Source organism: Trichophyton rubrum (assembly GCF_000151425.1).
Source record: "Trichophyton rubrum CBS 118892 genomic scaffold supercont2.3, whole genome shotgun sequence".
Lineage (NCBI taxonomy): Eukaryota > Fungi > Ascomycota > Eurotiomycetes > Onygenales > Arthrodermataceae > Trichophyton > Trichophyton rubrum.
Window position 1 is genome coordinate 1,863,366 of NW_003456426.1, and position 22,316 is coordinate 1,885,681.

Consider the following 22,316-nt stretch of genomic DNA (forward strand, 5'->3'; position numbering starts at 1 on the left):
TTTGTGTCGTCTACTTGTTTGAGGTATGAGTGTCATATTGATTTTCCCCGGAGAGGCGGGATCGGCCATCTTGATATCATGTCTATACTGACCTGTTTCATGTATAGATTTCAATATCTACTATTGAAAAATGGGTTCGAGTCAGCGCCCACTCTCTGAACTCAGCCCAGTGGCTCAGAAGCGCAACTCTCCCAGCTGGAAGGTACACTAAAACTGCTTTTCTCCCCTCCTGGCCTATACCGAGTGAAATATCTGACACGTCCAACAGGATCCAGCAAGTACTGAATCTTCACCATTTGAAAATTCTCCATTGAGCAATGCTACCTCTCCGCGGCGCTTCTGGCAAGGTCGTGATGCTGGTTCGCCTTTTAGGCTGGGCCACGAGAATAGCGATCCCTATGAGGGGTCCCCAAGGACATCCTCTGCAAGTAAACGATCGTCAATTGAGAATTTAATGCGCGCTTCGCGTGTCAAAAACAGCAGCATGTTCGCCAGGGAGCACAAGCAGGAATATGATCCTACTCACATTCAGGTTTTGGAGAGGCCACTAGCAAGTGGCAGGCCTCTAAGCTGTCAGTTTCAAAACAGCCAAGATGGAACAAGTCAGATCGATGCTCGACGTCAACTCCCATCGCAGACTGCAGGATTTAGGAATAGCGGCGAGGGAGCGGGGACACCGCAAACCACGGCCAAAAGCGGAGACGAGGATGCTAGTTCCCTAATAAAATCCCCTACTTCTCAGTCGCCAGGCAAATCCTCGCTATCGAAAGCAAGCCGGTTTGGCCGAGGATCAGCCGGATTCGATCCACGGCATGAAATATGGTCTGACGATGCCGATGAAAGTAGGGTCAGTATGACCTCCGAAGGATACAGCTACCATCGCCAGACAAAAAGTGTTACATTCGACGCTGCTCCCCCACAGGTCAATGAATATGAAATGACCACACCCGTCCCTTCATCCGTGGCTTCTAGCTCGCGTGAAGGAAGCTTTGAAGATGCAAGCAATGAAGACAGTTTTGATCAAAGCTATTCCATGGAGATCGAGGACAGTTTTGATGCATCGCTTGAAGACACTGATAAGACTCCAGTCGTACTCCCCGACGAATGGCGCTACATGAGTCCGGACAGCGCGAATGGTGAGACTGTTGGAAGCGATGGAGATCCTTTTAATGACGATTTCGGGAGTCCAGGCCCTGACATCAGACCAAGCTCCAGGGATTCTACTCTGTTCAAGAACCGCATTGAATCATTGGACTCCAACGGGGAGCGCCGCCCACTCCCTCCGCTTCCACCTTCCCAGTCATCTCCTCAGACCTCTAGAAGCTCTCCAAGCCCTGGGTTGAATGCTGCATTTGAACGCGGGAGTAGTGCTCAGCGTGACATGCCACAACCTCTTCGTCCTGCCTCTTGCTCCAAATCAGATATCGCCAGCCCTGATCGCAATTCTCTCTCACTCGAGGATAGACTTAAGTTGATGATGAGTGGTGAGCATAGCTATCAGTCTGATGCAGAAACACAGCGTGAGCGACGGATGAGGCGCGCAGGAGCAAAGGAAAGAAGTGTTGAGCGTGACTTTGACAATAGCCAAAAGTCAGAGGGCAATGATGAGTCTCCGGCAATTGAGTCTCCCCGTATTTCACGCGAGTCAATCCTGAAAAATATGAAGAGCCAGGAAGAGTCTTCTGAGTTGAGTGAATATCACGATACTTTGCACAACTCTGGAAATTACAACTCTTTGCCTCTGGATCCGGACGTACCAATTCCGTCCCTGGAAACCGACCAACCCTTCGAAGACGAAACTGTGATCATAAAAGAGGAGGATGATGATGACGATATGGATATCTACTCTGTTCCCATGTTCAGTGGGAATGATACGAATGGAGAGACTGACCACGCTGAGGCGCCGGGTCACATTGTTGATGATTCAAGCAGCCGCTACTCTGATACCTCCAAGGACGATGTGCCCACCCCTCCAGGAGGCACTCTCCATAACTTCGAAGTGGGCTCCGGAGAATTGACTCCCACTAAGTCTGTCCATTCTCCTCAATATCCTGAGCATGACTTATTAGCGTCGTCTATGTCTGGCCCCGATGCAGACCCTAATTTCGATGTTCAGTTCACATCTTACATTGATCAGTCTACGCCTCCTGCTGAAGACAGGCTCGCCCAGCCTCCTCGCATTGGCCAGGAAAATGTCCACAATTCCCTTGACCGCCCCGGTAGTCCCGATTCTGTTATTCGTCATCCAATTTCGCCCGCAGAATCCCCTGATCAGTCGCTTATCGTCCCAGAGCCGATAGCAACTATAAAAGCCCCGGGAGGCACTTACAAGACACGCACGTCATTGACTCCAGCCGATGTAAGCACCATGGCAGCAACGCGGCGTAGAGTTAGTGGTCAAGATGTTCCGGTTTCACCCATTGAAGAGTTCAAGCCCTTGCAGCGCGTGGAGCAACCGGTCAAGGAGGAGGAGAGTACTGAATTTGAACAACAGATAGAACGCAAGCCCTTAGAACTTGCGCCACTGCCCGAGAAGTCTCGAATTAGCTCGCTGGTTAAGCTTGACATTAAAGTGGACTCTGCCAGCGACGGCTTTGGCCTTGATGCCGAGTTTGACCGAGTTATGGAGGCTCAAAAGGTAGCATTCGACATCCCCTTTTCCCAATTCTCAGCACAGATATCAGGCGCAGACAACTCAGCACAAGACGCTTCATCATCTTTCGTTGATAGAAATACAGCTGACACCACTACAACAAAACAGAGAGGTTACCTGATGAGACAAAACACGAAAATGGTAGTTGCAACAAGCCGCCCAGAGGATGACGCTAACACAGAATCCCTCACCGCTCCAAATTCCCCAAGGAAAGCCAGCCAGCAAACCTGGACCACTGAGCCTTGGACCCCCAAGGCAAGACGCCAAAGCATTAAGATGTCTGGAGCTATTCCTCGAAAGAAGATTGCAGAGGAGCCTGTTCCACCTCTTCCTGGCCAAGAAAGTACAGTTAAAGACGCAGTAAATGGGGCTGAGGAGACTATAGAGGTTGAGACTGGAGATGGTTGTGACAATAACGGAGAAGATGGTGACCGCGGAAGGTTGTTTGTCAAGGTTGTTGGTGTCAAAGATTTGGATCTTCCCCTTCCTCGAGGTGAGTTTTCTTCGGCTAATCTGATAAAAAATATGCGTACTCACCTCATTTATTTAGGTGAACGATCTTACTTTTCTCTTACTCTAGACAACGGTTTGCATTGTGTTACGACTTCGTGTCTTGAACTCGGCAGATCTGCTCCAATTGGTCAGGAGTTTGAGCTTGTTGTTATGCAGGAGCTTGAGTTCCAGTTAACTTTGCAGATGAAACCAGATCAAATCAAACCTAAACCACAGCCGGTACGGCCCGCTTCTCCGACGAAAGCCCCCAAGCCACAGAAGTCCTCTGCTTTCAGTCGCGTTTTTGCCTCCCCTAAGAAACGCCGGGAGATGGAACTTCGCCAGCAGCAGGAGGCACAGCAACTTCAGAAAAGACAGGCAGAAGAAAAGGCCCTGGCCAATATCATCGATCCTTGGGAGAAAGTCAGAAAGATTGTTGACAAGGATGGCAACTTTGCACGCGCTTATGTATCCCTGGCCGATTTTGAGGAGAAAGCCTTTGGGCGTCCACTTACTGTTGATGTAACTTGTTTCAACGAATGGGCCATCGACGAGACTGTTAGCAGTGTTAAGAGCAAACGCAGCACTGCCACCACTGTCTCTCGTCGACCCCCATATAAGATTGGAACCTTGGAGCTTCAATTGCTGTATGTTCCAAAGCCCAAAGGTGCGACTGACGATGATATGCCAAAGAGCATGAACGCCTGTATTCGCGAGATGAGAGAAGCAGACCATGCGGCTGCTAGAAATTGGGAAGGATTCTTGTCCCAGCAAGGAGGCGATTGTCCAGTAAGTTACTGCTCGAAGATGAATACAATACTACAAGCTAACAAGCAACCAGTACTGGCGTCGCCGTCTATTCAAACTGCAAGGATCTAAATTAACTGCCTTCCACGAGGTTACTCGGCAGCCCCGTGCCACCATTAATTTGGCCAAAGCAGTCAAGTTGATAGATGACAGGTCATCTCTCACTCAAAAAGAAACATCTGCCAAGGGTGGCCGAAGACGTAAATCTGCCTTTGCCGAGGAGGAAGAGGGTTATATGTTTGTCGAAGAAGGCTTCCGAATTCGCTTCGGCAACGGAGAGGTTATTGACTTCTACGCCGACAGCAGGGCCGAGAAGGACGGTTGGATGAAAGTCCTCTCGGAGACTGTTGGAAAGTGCCATTCCTCTGGAAGTGGCCAAGCCAAACCATGGACCGATCTTGTTCTTCGCCGTGAAAAGAACCTCAACATCAAACGGCCTGTTGAGGATAAGAAACCAACTGTTGAAGAAAAGAAGCTTGTCAGACACTCATATGCACCCCCACCCCCTCCAAAGGAGCAACACATTGGTCAAACTAGGCCAACTCCAGGGGCTATTCCACGTCCCCGACATCAACCACAGCTATCGCAGCCCAACATCAATTCCCAAGAGGCTCGACGCCAAAAGACCCGATCACTCATCTTTTAAAGGTCATTTTCTTCTACTCTACTGACTGTAGTATAGCACAATCTCTGGCAGGCAATCTGTGCTTTTTCTTCCCCCCTTGTTACCTCGTAGCACAAGTCCCTTTTGTCGTCGATTTTCCTGGATAACTGTCTCTACCTCACATGTCCCCGCAAATGTCCCTCCCTCCGCGTCAATTTTCTTTTCTATTCCAATTTTCTTTCTTTCTTTCTTTCTTTCTTTTTTTTTTTTACTCTATTTCATATGTCCATTCTTCTGCTCTATGTTTTTATTCTCTTTTTTTTTTTTTTTTTGCTTTGCTACTTTATCTTTCGGGGAGGGTCGTCATGACACGCTTAATGAATATACGCAGCTGTGATATGATGATTGACTGGTCAAGTTATATGTCTACACTGAGGAATTTACTTTTTCTCTGCTCACTTTTACTTACCTATATCTCCCTTTTTCCTATTTTCCTTTGCTCGAAGTAAAACTAAGTCTGCCTCTGTCTCTTATGTATTCACTGTTAGAAAAAATGGGATGTCCCAGTCATAGCCGTTTTTCACAGATACAGCTTCATAGTAACGCGAGATTTGATACAGTAGACCTTTATAATGATAATAATATAAAAAAGGTCATTTGAACGAGGCTTTATTTGACTCCTATATTGAATAGCTATCTATATACAGCAGGCAAGTGACTAACACGGGGCTCTCCTACCATACTTACTAACCGCCATCTTCACCGTTATCCACAAGCTCTGCTTCGGATTCTGACTCGACCTCCGCGAGGACCTTGCTTTCAGCCTTCCTGGCATCTTTCTCTTGAGCAGCGGTGGGTTGGGTAGTAGACGAGCTGCAGGCAGCTAGGCCACCTGAAGTGACATATAAGAAAGTATTTTCTTTATAGCTATCAATATGATTGAAAAAGGTTCCAAAACTGCAGCAAGTAAAATGTTAGTAGTCGTCAACGCGAGAAACGGAGTGTGGAGGAACTTACGCATGTTTCTCAGCCTCTTCCGTGAATATACGCTGGTATATCTCCTTAAGCTTAAATTCGTCCATTTCCTTCTCATATTTGTCAAAATCTAGCAGCTCTCTACCGAGGTCTTTGGCTTTCTTATTATACCCGTCGAAAATAGGTCGTTCAAGAAGCAGTCCCAGACCCGGGGCTTTCGGAATCGGTATTCTGGAGTTCTGATAACTTTCTTCAATACGCTTGATATCTGCTCCGCAACGAACGAGCAAAGCAACCATTGCAACCATCTTTCTGATCTGATGCATCATGAAGCTTTGGCCATGAACTTTCAAGCTTAACCATTCAGTTCCGTTAATGACCACGGGGTCTCGGGAGATTTTAAAAGACTTTATTAAGCGTCTTGCGGAGGGATCACGGAAGGTCTTTTGGATGGTGTAGTTGTGGAAATTTTTAGTGCCAACGTAGAGGGCTAATGCGGCATTGATGCGTGCAAGGCGTTCAGGGGGTATACGGTATTCATTCTTGGCTTTAAAGTAGGCCGTTCTGATGTCCTTGATTGCCACGTTAACCTGGGCTTGTTCGTCAGGTGTAAGGTCGGATTTTTTGGTATCACTTTCTGTTCGCTCTTCACAGGCTTCTCCAGACTCGTTGTTGGCTGGAGTTGCCTTCTCTTCTTCACCGCCAACGGAGCCAACTGCAGCTTGAACGTAGGGCTTGATCTTCTCAGGCAGGGCATCTATTATTGGCTGGATGTGCTTCTTGTCTGTTTCTTCCCAGTAAGACTCCACCTCGGCCTGTCTCTCCTTGAAAGCCTCCATATCACCATGCTTCTCCGCCATTTCATCCATTTTCTGGGCCAGGAAAGTGCTCGGATGGGGAGGGAGGAAGCAATGCGAGGGTATCAAATATTCGTACATCCGGGAATCACAGAACTGATAGGCACTGAATCCCTTAGTGGCCGGGATGATGCCCCACACCCTGATTTGCGGACTCAGCTTCTCATTGATCTTCTGTACTATATCTGGGTCTTCAATGATGAGCTTGAGAGAGACCACGTTTCCGGCAGCATGTACGCCCTTGTCTGTTCGTGCGCAGCGGACAAAGGATGATTTCTTAGGGTCCACGGCGTTGGCCTTGGAGATGGCGTTAGCGGCAACAAAAGCCGCAAATAAGTCTCCTTCAATCGTTTTTTCAGTAGGACATCTACAAATTTGTTAGAGAGAGAGTTTTCTTGGCCATTTATGAGATGTGTGGTGCTTACAGTTGCATTCCATGGTATCCGGTGCCAGAGTAGCCCAACATGACAATAACCTTCTTTTTTGGCCGCCGCACATCGGCATCAATATCCTCCTGAGAGAATTGAGTGGCGTATATTGGCATTGGGTTCTCTCCCTGCTCAAGCTTCCTCCGCTTGGCCTCCTGCCGGTCGTTTGCTGCGCGCCTATCTATGTGTTTATTTCTGACTTAGTTAGTTGGTCATGACCAAGCAGAATTATGCAGAGAAATACAAAAGTCTCTCCTGAGATAGGGGATACCTACCGGTAAGCCTTCCTTCCCATATCTTTCTGTTTATTTCGGCCACCTCTTCCAGTTGCGCTGGAGTTCATCTTCTGCTCACCGGCCTGGTCTGCGACAGTCGCCTGAGAGGCAGGAGGGTCTTGTTTAGCAGGATTCTCGCCCGGACTGGGGTTCTGGACAGCTGAATCCATGCTGGGAGAACTGAACTTGCAACTTTCATCTATCAATGCTGCGGCGTATTCGAGATATCTTCTGCTCTTGTTTCGCTTCATATTTTCCACTTTTTCTGTTATTCTCAAGATCGAAGTCAGACTTTAGCTTAGTCAAGAACAATTACCTAACCAATTAGCTAATACATCACATGACCTAATTTTAGAGCCTCAAAAAGAACAACAGCGAGACCAACAAGCCATCACAGGGGCAAAAGAATATTATCCTGACTGTAAGGTAGGCAGGCAGGAGCCGTTGAGAATATCAAAAACACTACAGACACATGTTAGGGTCGACCCAGAATCGAACTGGGCACCTTACGATCTGCAATCGTCTGCGATAACCACTACGCCACCGACCCGGGGACGTCGCTTTTTCCTTCTTGAGGGGTTCACGTTCGAATGCCTTTAAGAATAGGATTGAACAAGTAAATAATCTGATATAAGTGAGAACTAGGGAACATAGGTAAGGGATATAAAAAAATAAATAAATAAAAAAGAAACAGGGCTGACCCGGAATTGAACCGGGGACCTTGGGATAACATATCACTTCTCGTTGTGGAGAAACATAGCTGCAATCCCCTGCGCTAACCGCTGCGCCACCAGCCCGTGTTGTTGTGGTGGATTCGTGTCGGAAGAGCTTTTTATGCAAGTCTAAGCGAAAAGCGGTGTCATGCTTACTCATCGTTTCGTCGCGACTCTCTTACTCACCGTATTACTAAGTACTTACTTAGCAAGTCCATGATTCAAATATCGGAAAAGGCATAAAATATTCGATTCGACGGCACATCACCAGCTTCGACGTCCACGGACAAGCCAGATAGCTCGCTGGGCTGCTACTGATCGGATAGCTAAGCGTCGTTGCGTCTGTAGATCGGGTTCTCGCTCACGGTCAGCCTCGCTGCCGCGCGGAGGGCGCCCCTTCAGCCTGGCGCAATGAGATAGGCACACACCTCCCCCCTCCGAAGCAACACACCAGCAGGCCGACAACGCCGCCAGCATCGCCAGCAGACTGCAGAACTGGTCTTGGGGAGAAACCGCCAGCATGGATCTCGCAGGAACTCTTATTCGGATGACGGCGCGGGCATTTTACGAGACCCGTCATATCCTCGTCATAGATGCACTCTTCATACACTCAGTGTATGCCTTGCCTCCTCTTGGTTTCTGAGACTTGAGAGAGGCCTAGCTAATTTGATCTCTCCCTTTTTTGATACTACAGCTTAAACGCCGAGGATCTAGCCCTCCTTCTGGGGATGCAACAGAAAGATGTGCGGAAGCTTTGTGGTCGCCTCCGCGAGGACAGGCTTATAGCTGTGTAAGTCTCTTTGTTAAAGAGATGCGCTAGAAAACGGGGATGCTAACACTGATGTCCCATCAGACACCACCGGACCGAGATGCGAGAAGGCCAGACTCGCCCTCGCGAATACTACTACATTCCACTGTATCCGGTCATCGATGCGATCAAGTATCGAGTGTCTCGCCTGACCTCGTCTATCAAAGCGCAATACACGCCCAACCAGGAAAGGAAGGAGTTCATCTGCCAGCGATGTTCGGCCGAATGGACCCAGCTGGAGGTGCTCAGCAACGTGGGACCGGAAGGGTTCGAGTGTCTGCGGTGCAACGCTACCCTATCGACAGTTGATGAAGTCGAGGGGGCTGCTGCGGACAGGAGCGGCCACGAGAAGAACAGCAAGCTTATGGCGCAGTTGGACTCCATTCTGAAACTCCTGATCCAAATCGACTCTACCGAAATCCCTCCCAACGATTTTGACACTGCGTGGGAGCACAAGGTAGACGTGATACGGAACCAACACACGAACCCGACGAAGGTTGCGATCGCAGTCAACAAAAAGGGTTCGTCGACTGTCAAAGGAGTCAATAAGACGGATGCATCGGCGTTGGAAGTCAGTCTTTCTTCGTCTGCGGAGAAGAACGCGGAAGAACAGGCGCAGAAAGAAGCACGAAAGGCTGCTCTGGAGAAACAGAACGCACTTCCAGTCTGGCATACTCATTCCACCGTCTCCACCGAAGCGAGCAACCTGCCCACCGTCAAGGTCGAGCCGAACGGTACTGCCCCCACAGCCGCAACCGCAACGGCAACTGCAACCTCTGACGCTGCCGCTGAAGACAGCAAAGTCGGCATTAAAGATGAAGAGGAAGAAGAGAAGAAGGACATGGACGATACTATTGCTACTTACTACGCCGAAATGGCACGGGAGAAGGAGCTTGAGGCCGCGGAGTCGTCTGACGACGATGACGAAGACGAGGAGGAATTTGAAGACGTCAGTGCCACTCCCGATGCAGGTGCTCAGTCGGACTCCGCCACAGCCACGGCCAACGGGACCCCCACAGTCAACGGAAGCGGAGCCGGCAGTGCGAATGGCACCACCACCGCCAGCGGCAGCAGCCTCAAGAGAGAGCTTGACTCTGAATCTGGCACTAGCGGACCCAACACGAATGCGGGGACGCCTATCACGCCCGCAGAGGAGGATGGACCGGCGGCTAAGAAGGTTAAGCTGGAGCCGGAGACAGAGACGGAGCCGGTGGTCAAGAAGGAGGAAGATGCCGGCTCTGACGAGGACGAAGAGGAGTTTGAGGACGTTTAATCGTGTCTTTAACATCTTTATTGCTTTTCGTTTCTTTTTCTTGCCATGTACTGGGCGTCCGGGGATGCATGCGTCTTTTGCTATCGAATTCCTCTACCACCGTGTACCATATTACAACACATCCATCTACGGCAAAGGTAATAGCAGATCCTATTGTTGCACCACTCTGCCGTCTTCATAAACTGATGGCTAATACTCCATAGCTTGATGAGCGACCCTTTGCTCGATCGGAATAGTACACCCACCGTAGCATTACAAGATCATGTAGCAGCAAACAACCCGCTTGTCTAATTATCACCAATCCATCAAAGCCATCATTCACTGTCCAACAACCATTCCATCTGGCATGACCAGCCTCTCCGGTTCGATGCAAGAAATGATTCACCGCTCAAAGAGACAAGCCCTACGCTAAGCTCACAACTACTGGCTCGGCCGCCCCCTTAAAACCCTTGCCGGCAACACAGAAAAACTTCCCGGTATCAAATTCGACTGGCCTCCACATGGAAAAGAAGCAAAGAAACCGCGCTTTCTCACAAGCTTCGAGCTCGCTAACTAGTTAAATGGCCACCCAGTGACCGCCGGGCTGCCTTGGCCTTTCACTGGAGCAAATTCGAGAGCAAGAAAGAAAGAACGAAAGCCGTGCAAGGGCTGCGGTTGGCTCTGCTTTGGCCCTGGTATCCCTGTCCCCGGATCCCCGTTCCTGTCTCTGCTCGGGAAATTTATATAGCTTGCCCTTTTTTTCCCTTCAGTTTCATTTCATGGACGTTAAACTATCATTTCACGCCTCTTGAATAACTGGTTAACGAGCATTAACTGGTTGTTCGTTATAAGTATCCGGCTGCTGCCTATTTATCAGCTCGTTGCGGCTTTGATAGTGATGTCTCTGTTCAGACGTGCCTTGAAGCCTCCCTCTGCTTATCTCGCCTCTTAAACAGCTCGCAGGTTGGAGCTGAATGTTCAGGATGTTTTATTCAATCGTGTGGCCGCGTGTTTCCAGGCCGTCTTTTATTGTGGTGCATTGTGAGTTATTGTCCTTGTCGCTGATGCTGTACAGATCTTGAGCTGGACTGACGGGTTAGGTAGATGCCTATATCGTGTTTCTGTGTCTCCTTGGGATGGTGATGATATATCCCCTGAAGAATATGACTGCGATCGATGCCTTGTTCCAAGGTGTAGGAGCAGCTACGATGACAGGACTGAACTCGTACGTGATGTCTTGATATGTCTTCATATATCTGACGAGATGGAATATATGCATCTAACTCTAGAGACATAGTATCGACTTCAAGGAACTGACTACCTACCAGCAGGTAGTCCTTTATATCAGTCCTATACTTGGTAACATATGCTTCGTCAACTTCATTGTCGTCCTAGTGCGGTTGTACTGGTTTGAGTCCAAGTTCAAAGAAATAGGTATGCAGACTTAATATATTATTGTGCTTAATACGACGGCGAACGCGATATTAACTGAATACCAAGTGCGTTTCTCTCGTCTACCATCTACGGAACGGTCTCATCATATTGAGCATGGCCCAAGAAGCCACAGGGCGACTGCTTCGGCCACAGCCACAGAGATACCCGCCATTTCATCGGAGCCAGCAGAAGCCGGAGAGCCTGAAGGGTTGAAGCATAGAAACGCTCACCCTCCAGATGAAAAGGTGCAGGATGACCCCAAGCGGGCCACTGTTGAAAAACAACTGCCAAATGCTGGACCTGGACACGTTTCATTCTCGACAGATACCTTCAGACCGAGGGAGAAGGCTCTTAGGATTCCCGGTCCCAGAGAGTTTGAAGCCGGCCATAGGGTCCATGAAGTCGATGAAGAAACTGATGGTGAGATGTTCTCAAGATAGCATTCTCTTATTCTGCCTAGCTATTCTAATACAGTGCAGGAGATGAACTCACCAAAGCAACATCTGTCGATCCGTCAATTGCAGGCGCATCGAGCGTACGTGAAAGAGGAAAGCTGGGAAAAATCCTATCTCACGCAACATCTGTGGAACAAGCCGCTTCATCAGCTTTTGTCCTGGGCAGCGCATCTCGCCCTAGATCTCGCTCTCGATCAGTTTCTCGTTCTCTACAGCCCCTCAGCAGGACTGGTTCAAGAGGCTCTCAAGCGCCATATCTATCATATACTCCTACCATAGGCCGGAATTCTCAATTCCTCAACCTAACCGAAGAGCAGAGAATTGAATTAGGCGGTATTGAATATCGGAGCTTGAAGCTGCTAGCTAGAATAGTGGGGGGCTATTTCTTTGGATTCCTACTGTTGGGGTCTATATGCCTTGTAATCTGGATTTATTCTGCGGATTCAAGTCACAGACAGTATCTCGCAACGAATGGAATAAATCCAGTCTGGTGGTGAGTTCTCCCTTCACATCCAAATTTCTAAACCGAGAGACTGACATTCTCGAAGGGCCTTTTATTCCGCCATGACAACGTATAACAACCTAGGTTTTGCTCTCACCCCAGACTCTATGGTCAACTTTCGCGCCAGCACATTTCCAATGCTCCTCATGACTTTTCTCATCCTCGTCGGCAATACTGCTTACCCTTGCATGCTCCGGTTCATCATATGGTGCATGTTTCACATTTCGCCCAAAGCCTCAGCTATCCGGGAACCACTGAACTTCCTTCTTGACCACCCCAGAAGGTGCTACACACTTCTGTTCCCCAGTCGAACAACGTGGACGTTGCTGGGGACACTTGTGCTGCTCAACGGATTGGATATCATGCTCTTCATGATTTTGGACCTGAAGAATCCGGAAGTCACAGCGATAGATACAACATGGCATCGATTATGCGCTGCATCTTTTCAGTCTACTGCATCAAGAACGGCCGGAGCTACCACGTTTTCCTTGTCTAAGATTCATCCTGCTGTACAATTTAGTTTGATGGGTAAGTTGTTATTGCGTCCTGCTATCTGGGAATCTGTGCGGCTAACATCTTTGGTAGTGATGATGTATATTTCTGTCTTTCCGGTAGCTATCAGTATGAGAAAGTATGTCAGCCCCCTAAAATATTTGACACCAGAATTTTGAACTAATACAATACAGGACAAACACTTACGAAGAGTCATCATTGGGTCTATACGAGTCTGAAGAAGAGGTCGATGAGAACTCGGACTCCTCGTCTTACTTGAGCCAGCATATCAAGAAACAACTTGCCTTTGACCTATGGTACATCTTCCTAGGCGTCTTTCTCATAACTATAGCAGAAGGGGATAAGATCGCGGACCTGGCTGACCCTGTGAGTTATCATGAAAGAATCAGTCTATGTGTGCATACTAATTTATATCACTCAGGCCTTCCAGATCTTCGCTATCTTTTTCGAAGTTGTTTCTGCCTAGTACGTGATTCCATTTTATTGATTTAGGAATGAAAGTTAACAGTTCATTAGCGGAAATGTCGGCCTATCCCTTGGCCATCCAAGTATAAATGCTGGGTTATCTGGTAAGTTTACCACCATCAGTAAGCTAGTGATGTGTGCAATGATGGTCCGTGGCCGACACCGTGGCCTACCCTATGAGCTTGATCGGGCGGTACGTACAAATACAAACTCTCTTGCTTAGACTAAATAGGTAGTGTTCTAACTTTATTATAGATTGTTTTGCCGGGAGAACGGCATAAGCAAGAACAAGCTCGGACAGATAGTCAAGTTGTATCAAGTAATAGCTAAAAAACATTTACACTAGAAGGTGAATATAAATAGTCTATGATAGAATGAACTTTTTGAAACAGTCTCAATAAACTGATTCCAGTTGAAATCGAAAATTTATCCTTTATTCCCCTTTCCCGGCTTTCCCAGATGCAGTCGGTCGTCATGCAAACGTCAGCTTCCCCCTTATACCCGAGACTTGATTTTCCAATTCACCCAGATCATCCTTGCGCTAAAATGTAGTGCTGTGGCAATTGCCATGGAAGATCCCGCGACGATCCAGACGCCCAGGTACTTGCTGTGCGCCTTGCCTATGTCTCCTATTTCTCCTGCTGCTGTATTCGTTGCAGAACCGCTAATCGTGGCACCGGCAATTGGGTTACCGACCAACACGCCTATGGCGCCAATTGTATAGCCCATGCCAATCATGGTACCATACTGTGCACGGTCATTGCCAGCGAAGTTGGATAATATCATGGGTGGCAGGAAAAGAACTCCACCAGAGGCTAGGGCATAACACGCAGCGAGAGCTACGAGTCCGCCAAATGTTGATGTTGTCAAGGTGTATAGGTAGAGGGTCACAGTCGATAGTCCACAGCAGATGATGAGAGTGTTTGCACCGCCAATGCTAGGGATTATGTTAATAGGCAAGGCGTATTCGTTTAGGGGTGTAGCTGGTACTCACTAATGGGCTAAGAGGGCGGGAGGAAGGCGGCTGACGGCTGAGACAGCGTTTATAATGCTGACAAGGCCCAGTGTTCCCGACTTGACGTTTAGAGCCTTTGCATAGGCTGTTAGATAGAAGTAAGGGATATAGTTGGCAGCCATAGTGAAACCGAAAGCTAAGACTAGTAGTTAGCTTTTCAATTTCAGCCTGTTATCAGGGGTAGCGACATATCTTACCAATGACAAACAGGGTAAACTTCGGATCTTTGAAGTAGTTCACGTTGATCAATGGTCCATGTTTGAAGGCGACTTTCTTGGGGGTCATCACCAAACATGCTGTCCCAGCAGTGAGAAGTATGATAAGCGCGTATACTCGAACGGTCCAGGCAAAACCAATAGTTGCAAACAGTTTACCTAAGGCGATCGGTACGTAGAATGCAGCTGGAAGTAGTCATGATTCGTCAGTATTATGCACCCGTAATGCAAGGCTGAAAAGTTTGTAGCCGGTGGGTGAACTAGAACAAGCCACTCACTAATTGCGCTCCCTGTTGACGCCACACCTGCAGCAAGCATCTTTTTCTTTTTGAACCACATAGATAACATCGCTAATGATACAAGAAGCAGCATACCACTTCCGATACCAACACAGATACCCTGTGTAAGAAGGACTTGGTAGTATTCCTTGCAGACTGAGAGTAACGCGGTTCCAAGGACGATCAAACCAGTGCCAACAAATAGAACCTGTTGCGTGTAGCCTGTGTCCATAAGATGGCCTGAGAAGACACCAGCAAACATAGTGAGGAATGCTTGTATCGACCCAATCCATGATATGGATGACGCTGAGTATGAGGGGCCGAGAATGCCGGTTTCCAGATAGTATGATTGAAATACACCAAAGACAGAGGTTATGCCCCTATCAGGTAGGCTGTTAGTTGGACTAATTGACAGGAAAGACAATCAAGTAAGAAGGTAGTTGCGTACCATGAGTTGGCAAAGCACAGCCAGGCACCGAGAAGAACAAGCCATGCCCTAAGACCGCCATCTACTTGATCCTTCTCATCTGATACGGAGTCTCCTTCGCGCTGATAACATTCAGAGTTACGACGGCTTGTTTCCAGCGGCGTATGAGCGGGGGTTGTATCTGCGGTAGTGAACCCTTTTTTTTCCGAAGATTCTTGATGTGTATCGGGGGAATGCATCTTGACTAAGGGTAGGCAGATGAATAAGGGATAACAAGGGCTGGTATCAGTGTGAGCTTGGGCATCTGATAGAGTCGTAACTGGGCTAGAACTGGAGACATAACGGTCTTATATATCCATATCAGCGAGATCTCAGATCGTATTCACACGGGGAAATAAAAAAAAGTGGCTTCGGAGGGGCAAATGGAATGAATTTTCCCTCCCTGAAGAGTCGTAAGCGTTTCACAGCTGCTACTTGATCAGAGCTTGCCGTAGATCTTACCGCAACTCATGCCCGAATTTACCGGTAGTTTTAAGCATGGTGCCTAACAAGGTGCTTCTTGAAAAAGGGGTTCAGGTGGGTTCTGGAATGACGCCAAAGGCCAAGGCGGATTCTGTCAATTCAAATGCTCTCCTTTCTGGTTCCCAAATCCATCAGCCTGTATGAAAATTTGTAATGCAAATTTAACTTGCCAAATGTGGGAACGTGGCGGTAGTAGTGGTAGCTAGCATTGGGCTATCTCGAGCAAAAATTGCACACTTGTTTGTTGTCTGCACGGTTCATCTTCTCCCGAGCTAAGTCATTTAAAGTTAAGGCCCGGGATCCGAGCTCTCGGAAGGAGAAAGGCTAATTAAAGTTCAGCCACCGCACCTTGCAAAGTTAAAATTTTTTAAATTTATAAGCGCGCTTGACCTTTTGCCAACCGAACTACGGAGAATGTCCATCGATCCATGCCGACCGGATACCCGGGCGACGTTGCCAAAAGAAGCATGACGGGTGCAAGGAGCACAGTTCTCGATAAGGATGCAAGCCAAGGTAGTACACTTTGAGGAAGGATGCATGGCATGCAGTAACTTCAAGCTGGAGCCTGAATAGGACTGAGTGGGTGTTAGCAAGCTTGTAATTGGCCCATGGTTGCTGTAGATTAGTTTCAGAGCTCTATAAACCAAGATCATCGGGATAATCCATAGTTTTGGGCACTGATTGAGGACGTAGTGAGGAGTAAATAGCTTGGAGTCTGGTTCTCCTGAATGCGTACTTCGTAAGTTTGTCTGGTTAGGGCAATCATGGTGACCCGATCTGCCCTGGCGCAGTCGATCAACAGCCAACTAACTAATGAACCCACATGGACGTAGAAAATTTGTCGAGAAGATGATTTCGACGGGATTTTAGTTCAATGTTTCCGTGTGCCAAGTAGTGGACAGGATTAGGCCGAAATGGCGCGAGCCAGTGCAGATGTGACAGATGTCAGACAAATATCTATAGAATACATATATACATATACATATATATATATTTCCATAGATGTGAATTCTCAGATATCTAAAACTCACAGTTTATTACAGAAAGAGCATACCACAGCTCATTGACACATTCAGAGGAGGCATTTCGTAGTAGGTTGTGCATTTCAGCATTTGGTAACCACCCCCTTCGCCCGGGAGCTCCCACATGAGCATCTACTCGTGGGTTGAGGATACTAACAGACGGTTAGCTAGATATGCCCGCTGTCGAAACTACTCCCATCACGGGAGTCAATTATACTCCAGAGGAGGTCATTCATGCCTACCAGGAGATTCATGACTTCGTTGATTGCACGCCGCTTCATAAAGTTGAATCCAATTCTGCCTTAGCAAAATTCCTCAACACCCGAATTAGCGATGCCGTCCCAAACGTTTCGATTGAGCTATATTTCAAGCTCGAGAACCTGCAGCACACAAATTCTTTCAAGATTCGTGGTCTCATGTGCTGCTTATCGCGAATGTCCGATGAGAAGCTTAAAAGGGGAATTGTGGTGTTCAGTACGGGTAAGTTTCAAACCCTTCTAGTATGCCCCTCAGATTGCTTAAGAATTTCAGCTAGAAGTAATATTAACATCGGCTCGTACGGAGTAGGAAACCATGCCTTTGCTAGTGGATATGCAGCCTCTCTCCTAAGCCGCATGCGTGGCATCCAAATACCAGTGCACGCATTCATGCCTCCGACAGCATCCAAAACCAAAGTCTACCTTGCAGAGTCCCAAGGAGTACAGGTTCATCTCTCAGGGAATTCAGTGACAGAGTGCATGCGCACTGCCGAAGCTTTTGCAGAATCGCTTGGTACATCTGTGCTAGCACCAGCCGACGATTACGATATCATTCGAGGTCATGGCTCTGTGAGCATTGAAATCATTGACCAAATGCAGAAGCAAGAGAACTTCGGTGCCACTAAGCCCGATGCCATTCTTGTCCCCACATCGGGTGCCGCGCTGCTTGCAGGAACAGCCGTTTACTGCCAGCCACATGGCGTTAATGTGTATGGCACCGAACCTGCAAAGGGGTCGGCCGATCTTTTGGCTGGCAGGAAGAGTGGGAAAAGAAGGGAGATGGTGGACTCCTCAGTCAACACTATTGCGGATGGGCTGCGATCCTGCGTTGCACCCAGAGCTTGGCCCGTCGTCAGCAACAAGACATATGTCAGAGATGTCTTTGGTGTCAACGACGAGCAAATCCGACAAGCACTTAAGTTTTTCGTTGCTGAGACAAAGACACTCGCCGAGACTTCTGGAGTAGTCCCCCTAGCCGCCTTGCTGTTTTCCGAAGAGTGCAAGGCAGAGCTGGGACGACTAGCCAATAATGCAGAGCATGGCAAGCTGAGGCTGGTAGTGGTCGTTACAGGAGGCAACGTCTCGCTGGAGGCGATGGTGGAGGTTCTCATGCTGGATCCCAGGAAAAACCAGTGATTGATCAAGGTGTAAAAATTATCTAGTTAGAGCTGACGAATACTTTCTTGGAAGAATGGACAAAGATCTAGACATTCGATCCTTTGGTTGATCTTCGTAACTATCGTAAGTTAACATTTAATTTATCCGTTAGGCGGTTCGGTTCTTCGAAGGTCAAAAGGAAGAGGGAAAAAAAAAAGAAATCAAAAATGTGACAATTTACTTACAGCCCCTTTCGCCGCTGGAATGAGTGTAATCCTTGAACGATCGTCGCTGATCTGTTCCGCTGTTGTTCCCATCCTCAGCATATGCTGACGACCGATGGATCCGATTGGATCCTTTTTATTCCTGGTGGCTCAGCCATTTCTCCCTGACATTTGACTCTCAACTGCAGCTTCGACGCATGCCCAGAAGCTGTGGAGCTTGTATGCTGTCATACCACTTAAGGGCTTAGAGTGGATGCTTTGTTGTGTTCTCATGTTCCTGAAGCCCCCGTTGGTATCTAACCTAACCCTAGAAAAGAAAACTGAATGTTCCGTTTCTGATGTATGGTGGTTAACTAGCTCACCCGCGATCTTGCTGCGATTTGTAGTCGGAAAATTGACGTTTTTGATATCCCTAGAGTCGAAGAGCCGCACACGCAGGGTCGTTGTTAGCTTCCGCCTTTGCGTCTGCCGATGTCGATTACTTTCAGGGGTAAAGAAAGTAGTCTGACTGACTCGTAGCAAAAAAGCAAAGGAAATACTCGTGAATCGTGGCCGGGAAATCGCGATGAAACCACTATGTATTCGTTTCAGCGTTTAGGGACCGTGGGATATACCCGCGATTTGCCAGCTAGACAATTCTAGGCATGCATGATAGTTGTATGCCTCGTAGTGCTTGAATAGAATACCCCAGTTCCACTAAGAGGTAAATTCTTATACCAGCGTCTCTTCTCTCGGATGATTTAGGGGGGAAAGAGTCTAGTCAGGAGAAAGGGGATGGGGCGTGAAATCCCGTGAAATTCATAAGTCGATTCTGTTCGCTGAGACTAGATAGTGATGTTCGTTCTTGTCGTGAACATCATTCTCCTGTGGCGGCGGTAAAAGCGGGTATTGTCTCTGTTCGTGACGTCGATCATTGGGGGTTGCAAAATTATTAACAAGCGTAGTATCATTCTAACCATTTTGATAATTCTGCTGTATCTAGTCTGTTATCTCGCAGCTGCATAAGCTTAAATTTGCAAAATAAATAGTGAATGCGCCCTGCAGAGATCACTCAGTATCCTGTATAGCCGCCCGGGGGAAAGTTGGCATTGCCGTACGGGCATCAAGCTCTCGTATAGCCAACTCAGACTCGACTATCTTGGACAACCGCATCGGTTATTGTTCTGCACTGTCGGGATGATGAGAATGCCGATATGTATTGGCAGGAGTATATGCATTGGCACTCAACTCTGTGTCTCACGGGGGAAATATATGGTGTTAAGCGTACAGAAGAATTCATATAGATCTGCAAGCTCAGGTGTAAATATCGCGATAGACACAAATTATTTCAAGGATATTCCAATATAGTGCTGGAGTGTACCAGATCAAATCTAGCTGTTCTGAACAGTGGAAGGACTCTTGCTACCAAGAATGAAGGTAAGTAATGCCTGATCGATGTCAAAGAAAAGCCAGATAATGAGATACTCGCTGCCGACCTCTGATAACAACGATCAGGGCTCTTCATAAGACACCGAGCTTGCCACAGTAGCCCTGACCGGGAGGCGACATAAGGACCAGACTTCACTGTGGATTGTGCCGAGAATAGGTTTGGAGATTCAATTGAATAAGAATATATTAAGATCGACCCGATGACCCCGACAACAAGAGCTTCAAAAAAGGGTTGATGGCCGGATGCAAAAGCGGGTCTGATGGATATAAAGAGGGTCAAGTCCAAGACGAGCCAAGCAGTTGGGGATGGGTGAGTTTTCAACAATTTCGGGAGCAGGTAAAATACGGTGTCTGCCCGCGTCAAGATCAACAAGGGAAAAATGGGTATCATTGCCCTGGATGCCGGGTATAATGCTGTTGACCTTGGTGTAGATGACTGCACTAGCACTCGCAGAAAAGGGCGGACGGAGGGAGGTGGGTAGTCTATCCGGCGTATGGGGTGCATACAAAGAGACCGTTACGAAGAATTGAGGTGACAACGGCGCTGTCTAATGGATTACCTGCGGCATCAAGAAGAAGTACAGATCGTTATTCTTGTACCCGCACGAGGTTGTATTAGGTCATTGTGTAGCTATGTGCCTCCGGCTCCCTTTGTCCGGCGGGCACATGTGAGGTCTATGCGGGTTGAAAGCTAGTCAGACTATTTGCAGGAGCATACGGGTCCATTGTTAAACAAGGGACTCCACCATCGTCTAGAAGTGTTGTTTTATTCATATATAAATATATGTGTGGCTGGCTGTACCAGGCTGTTACCCAAGCCGATTGGTATCAAGGATGAAGCCAGGGTATGAGAAATAAAAAGTCGAATACATTCCATAAATGTCACCTTGCATGAAGCAGAACACGGAAACACCCAAGATGTCCGTATCTATTTGCCGGATGAAATATAGATGTGGTATTGTCTTCAGCTGAAAGGCGGAGTGGTCTCATCTGTCATATGAAGTATACAGTTGAACGGAGGTGTTGCAGTGAAGACTCTCCGAAGCTCCGCCGGCGTGTGATGGATTGGAAGATGCGCTGGAAATATCTAACCCTGTTTTGCAATTGTCGCTATTTCGTATCTCGGAATAAGCCGGGAGATAAACCGCCTATGGTTTTTCGAGAATTCACACGAGGATATTTACTGTTGGGATGTTGTAAGCTTGAGCCTGTGAATAATGGGTATTAATAACCCAATATGTTCATTTCCCAGCAGCTTGACCTCATATAATCAATCAGATGACTTGCTGTGACACCCTCTCTCGTTTTCACTAGATATCCAGGTATATCATCTTCCAATCATTCGGAATCCCCCTTTTGTTGTCTCACCATGCACGAAAAAAAATTCGGTAGTTGATCAATAAGAGATCAAAATCCATAATAGGGGTAGCACAATGAAATTACCACAGAGTATCCCATTTGCTAGGCAAACAATATATCCAAAGGCAGAGTTCCTACGTAACAGTAGGCAATCCCATGCTAAGGACTTCTGCTGTTTCGTTCCGTGGTGCAGTTGTCTAAGACGATGCATGCCTGAATTGAACCGATCAAGAGGTTGACGACATCGGCTAAGGGTTTAGCCAGTAATAAAACCATACTGATAGCATCCTAACAGCACCTCTTCTTGTCTTGCATAGCTCATCTTTGGGGGTAGCTATTTGGTATCTCTTGGATATATATGATGGAGTTGAGTGGAGGACACAGCAGCAAGCCAAAGCTAGCTCGCTGGCTCCACATCGACTTTACGCTGCGCAGACGGCTTCAAACACGCTGCCCGCGTCTTTTCTTCGCTCAACAAGCCAACTAAAAAGAATCAACATCATCAGCGTCCATCGACTGGAGTAAAAGAGTCAAACGTTGTGATTTTTTGTTTGATTTATTGGTCATTTTTCCCCCAAACTTACGCTGTCAGCTGCTTAGTCATCGAAACATCTGTATGGAAATACAGTAATTTTGGCCGTTGTGTGCTGTTACGTCAGCGACCGAGTAAAAGACAGCCAATGAGAAGCGATAAATACGCAAGCTCTGGCAGATTGGCCAATGGAAAAGCGCTAAAGCAGCGACAGGTGCGTACAGCCGATACCACAATTACCGCCTCTTTCTTTTTTGTGTTTGTGATGGAGTCATCGATAAGAAAGCGAAGCAACGGCGGAAGAAAGACAGGCAGAGCAGAGAAGAAACCGACATCTTGATGGGATGGAGTTTGCGCCTGGGGAGACACCAACAGTGCAGAAAACGACACAGACAGTGCTGCAGAAAGCTCAGTGTGAGTGTTGACCTCCCTCCTGCACGGCGCCGGCAGGCCTTCTTGGTCCAGCTGCCTGCCAGCTGCTGCCTGTCGACTTCTACAACAACACCAACAACCACAACCTCAGTCCCAGCCGCAACCGCCAACCATCCATCACCAGCCACCAGTGCTGCCGAAAGACGGCCTGATACAACTGCTCTTCTGCTGCCGCTACGTACCTCTAGCTGACTGCTTCATCTGCAGAACTCCTTCGACCAGCTCGCCGCCGTGGTGCTTCGACCGATCCCTGCGGCTCCGAAGCCAAACCTAA

The 22,316-nt window shown here is 47.8% G+C and overlaps 7 protein-coding genes and 2 non-coding genes across 14 annotated transcripts; 5 read left to right on the plus strand and 4 right to left on the minus strand.

Moving 5' to 3' along the window:
* Window positions 1-130: 130 nt before the first annotated feature.
* TERG_03434 (uncharacterized protein) lies at window positions 131-4,822 on the plus strand (the record flags this gene model as incomplete). 3 transcript variants are annotated; one of them, XM_047749569.1, is made up of 5 exons in its annotated part: window positions 131-202; window positions 269-2,638; window positions 2,762-3,146; window positions 3,204-3,934; window positions 3,987-4,598. In XM_047749569.1, the coding sequence occupies 5 exons, from the start codon at window positions 131-133 to the stop codon at window positions 4,596-4,598; spliced, it is 4,170 nt and encodes a 1,389-aa protein (XP_047605937.1). The 3 variants fall into 3 exon arrangements, with proteins under 3 accessions (XP_047605937.1, XP_003236389.1, XP_047605936.1); XM_003236341.2 differs by having other exon boundaries at window positions 269-3,146; window positions 3,987-4,822; XM_047749568.1 differs by having other exon boundaries at window positions 2,762-3,934.
* Window positions 4,823-4,890: 68 nt separating this feature from the next.
* On the minus strand, window positions 4,891-7,731 carry TERG_03435 (tRNA pseudouridine(38-40) synthase). 2 transcript variants are annotated; one of them, XM_047748083.1, is made up of 3 exons: window positions 6,814-7,731; window positions 5,574-6,755; window positions 4,891-5,513 (listed from the first exon to the last, which is right to left on the minus strand). In XM_047748083.1, exons 1-3 carry the CDS (start codon window positions 6,930-6,932, stop codon window positions 5,303-5,305), a joined length of 1,512 nt encoding a protein of 503 aa, XP_047604057.1. In that variant the 5' UTR covers window positions 6,933-7,731; the 3' UTR covers window positions 4,891-5,302. The 2 variants fall into 2 exon arrangements, with proteins under 2 accessions (XP_047604057.1, XP_047605938.1); XM_047749570.1 differs by having other exon boundaries at window positions 4,891-6,755.
* TERG_10530 lies at window positions 7,569-7,641 on the minus strand. The gene has a single exon. It is a non-coding gene; the product is annotated as a tRNA-Cys (tRNA).
* A 52-nt stretch (window positions 7,732-7,783) lies between the features above and the next one.
* TERG_10531 lies at window positions 7,784-7,888 on the minus strand. The gene has a single exon. It is a non-coding gene; the product is annotated as a tRNA-Cys (tRNA).
* Window positions 7,874-10,338, plus strand: TERG_03436 (uncharacterized protein). Of its 3 annotated transcripts, XM_003236343.2 has the most exons (3): window positions 7,874-8,419; window positions 8,499-8,594; window positions 8,658-10,338. In XM_003236343.2, the coding sequence occupies exons 1-3, from the start codon at window positions 8,325-8,327 to the stop codon at window positions 9,883-9,885; spliced, it is 1,419 nt and encodes a 472-aa protein (XP_003236391.1). In that variant the 5' UTR covers window positions 7,874-8,324; the 3' UTR covers window positions 9,886-10,338. The 3 variants fall into 3 exon arrangements, with proteins under 3 accessions (XP_003236391.1, XP_047605939.1, XP_047605940.1); XM_047749571.1 differs by having other exon boundaries at window positions 7,874-8,594; XM_047749572.1 differs by having other exon boundaries at window positions 8,499-10,338.
* Window positions 10,339-10,838: 500 nt separating this feature from the next.
* Window positions 10,839-12,250, plus strand: TERG_11997 (uncharacterized protein; the record flags this gene model as incomplete). Its single annotated transcript, XM_047751023.1, has 5 exons — window positions 10,839-10,905; window positions 10,969-11,089; window positions 11,162-11,298; window positions 11,365-11,718; window positions 11,778-12,250. 5 exons carry the CDS (start codon window positions 10,839-10,841, stop codon window positions 12,248-12,250), a joined length of 1,152 nt encoding a protein of 383 aa, XP_047605941.1.
* A 67-nt stretch (window positions 12,251-12,317) lies between these two features.
* TERG_11998 (uncharacterized protein) lies at window positions 12,318-13,563 on the plus strand (the record flags this gene model as incomplete). Its single annotated transcript, XM_003236344.2, has 6 exons — window positions 12,318-12,783; window positions 12,841-12,886; window positions 12,942-13,134; window positions 13,190-13,233; window positions 13,285-13,426; window positions 13,489-13,563. The coding sequence occupies 6 exons, from the start codon at window positions 12,318-12,320 to the stop codon at window positions 13,561-13,563; spliced, it is 966 nt and encodes a 321-aa protein (XP_003236392.2).
* Window positions 13,564-13,728: 165 nt separating this feature from the next.
* TERG_03438 (uncharacterized protein) lies at window positions 13,729-15,407 on the minus strand (the record flags this gene model as incomplete). Its single annotated transcript, XM_003236345.1, has 5 exons — window positions 13,729-14,170; window positions 14,228-14,384; window positions 14,446-14,649; window positions 14,742-15,121; window positions 15,190-15,407. The coding sequence occupies 5 exons, from the start codon at window positions 15,405-15,407 to the stop codon at window positions 13,729-13,731; spliced, it is 1,401 nt and encodes a 466-aa protein (XP_003236393.1).
* A 1,239-nt stretch (window positions 15,408-16,646) lies between these two features.
* On the plus strand, window positions 16,647-19,837 carry TERG_03439 (uncharacterized protein). The gene has a single exon (XM_047748084.1). The coding sequence runs from the start codon at window positions 16,886-16,888 to the stop codon at window positions 18,104-18,106; it is 1,221 nt and encodes a 406-aa protein (XP_047604058.1). The 5' UTR covers window positions 16,647-16,885; the 3' UTR covers window positions 18,107-19,837.
* The last annotated feature ends 2,479 nt before the right edge of the window (window positions 19,838-22,316 follow it).

Coding starts and splice junctions, on each gene's coding strand:
- TERG_03436 (XM_003236343.2), top strand. CDS start 8,325: ATGGATCTCGCAGGAACTCTTATTCGGATGACGGCGCGGGCATTTTAC. Junction 8,420..8,498: donor GCACTCTTCATACACTCAGT/GTATGCCTTGCC, acceptor TTGATACTACAG/CTTAAACGCCGAGGATCTAG. Junction 8,595..8,657: donor GAGGACAGGCTTATAGCTGT/GTAAGTCTCTTT, acceptor ATGTCCCATCAG/ACACCACCGGACCGAGATGC.
- TERG_03435 (XM_047748083.1), bottom strand. CDS start 6,932: ATGCCAATATACGCCACTCAATTCTCTCAGGAGGATATTGATGCCGAT. Junction 6,756..6,813: donor GGATACCATGGAATGCAACT/GTAAGCACCACA, acceptor ACAAATTTGTAG/ATGTCCTACTGAAAAAACGA. Junction 5,514..5,573: donor GAAGAGGCTGAGAAACATGC/GTAAGTTCCTCC, acceptor TACTTGCTGCAG/TTTTGGAACCTTTTTCAATC.
- TERG_03439 (XM_047748084.1), top strand. CDS start 16,886: ATGCCCGCTGTCGAAACTACTCCCATCACGGGAGTCAATTATACTCCA.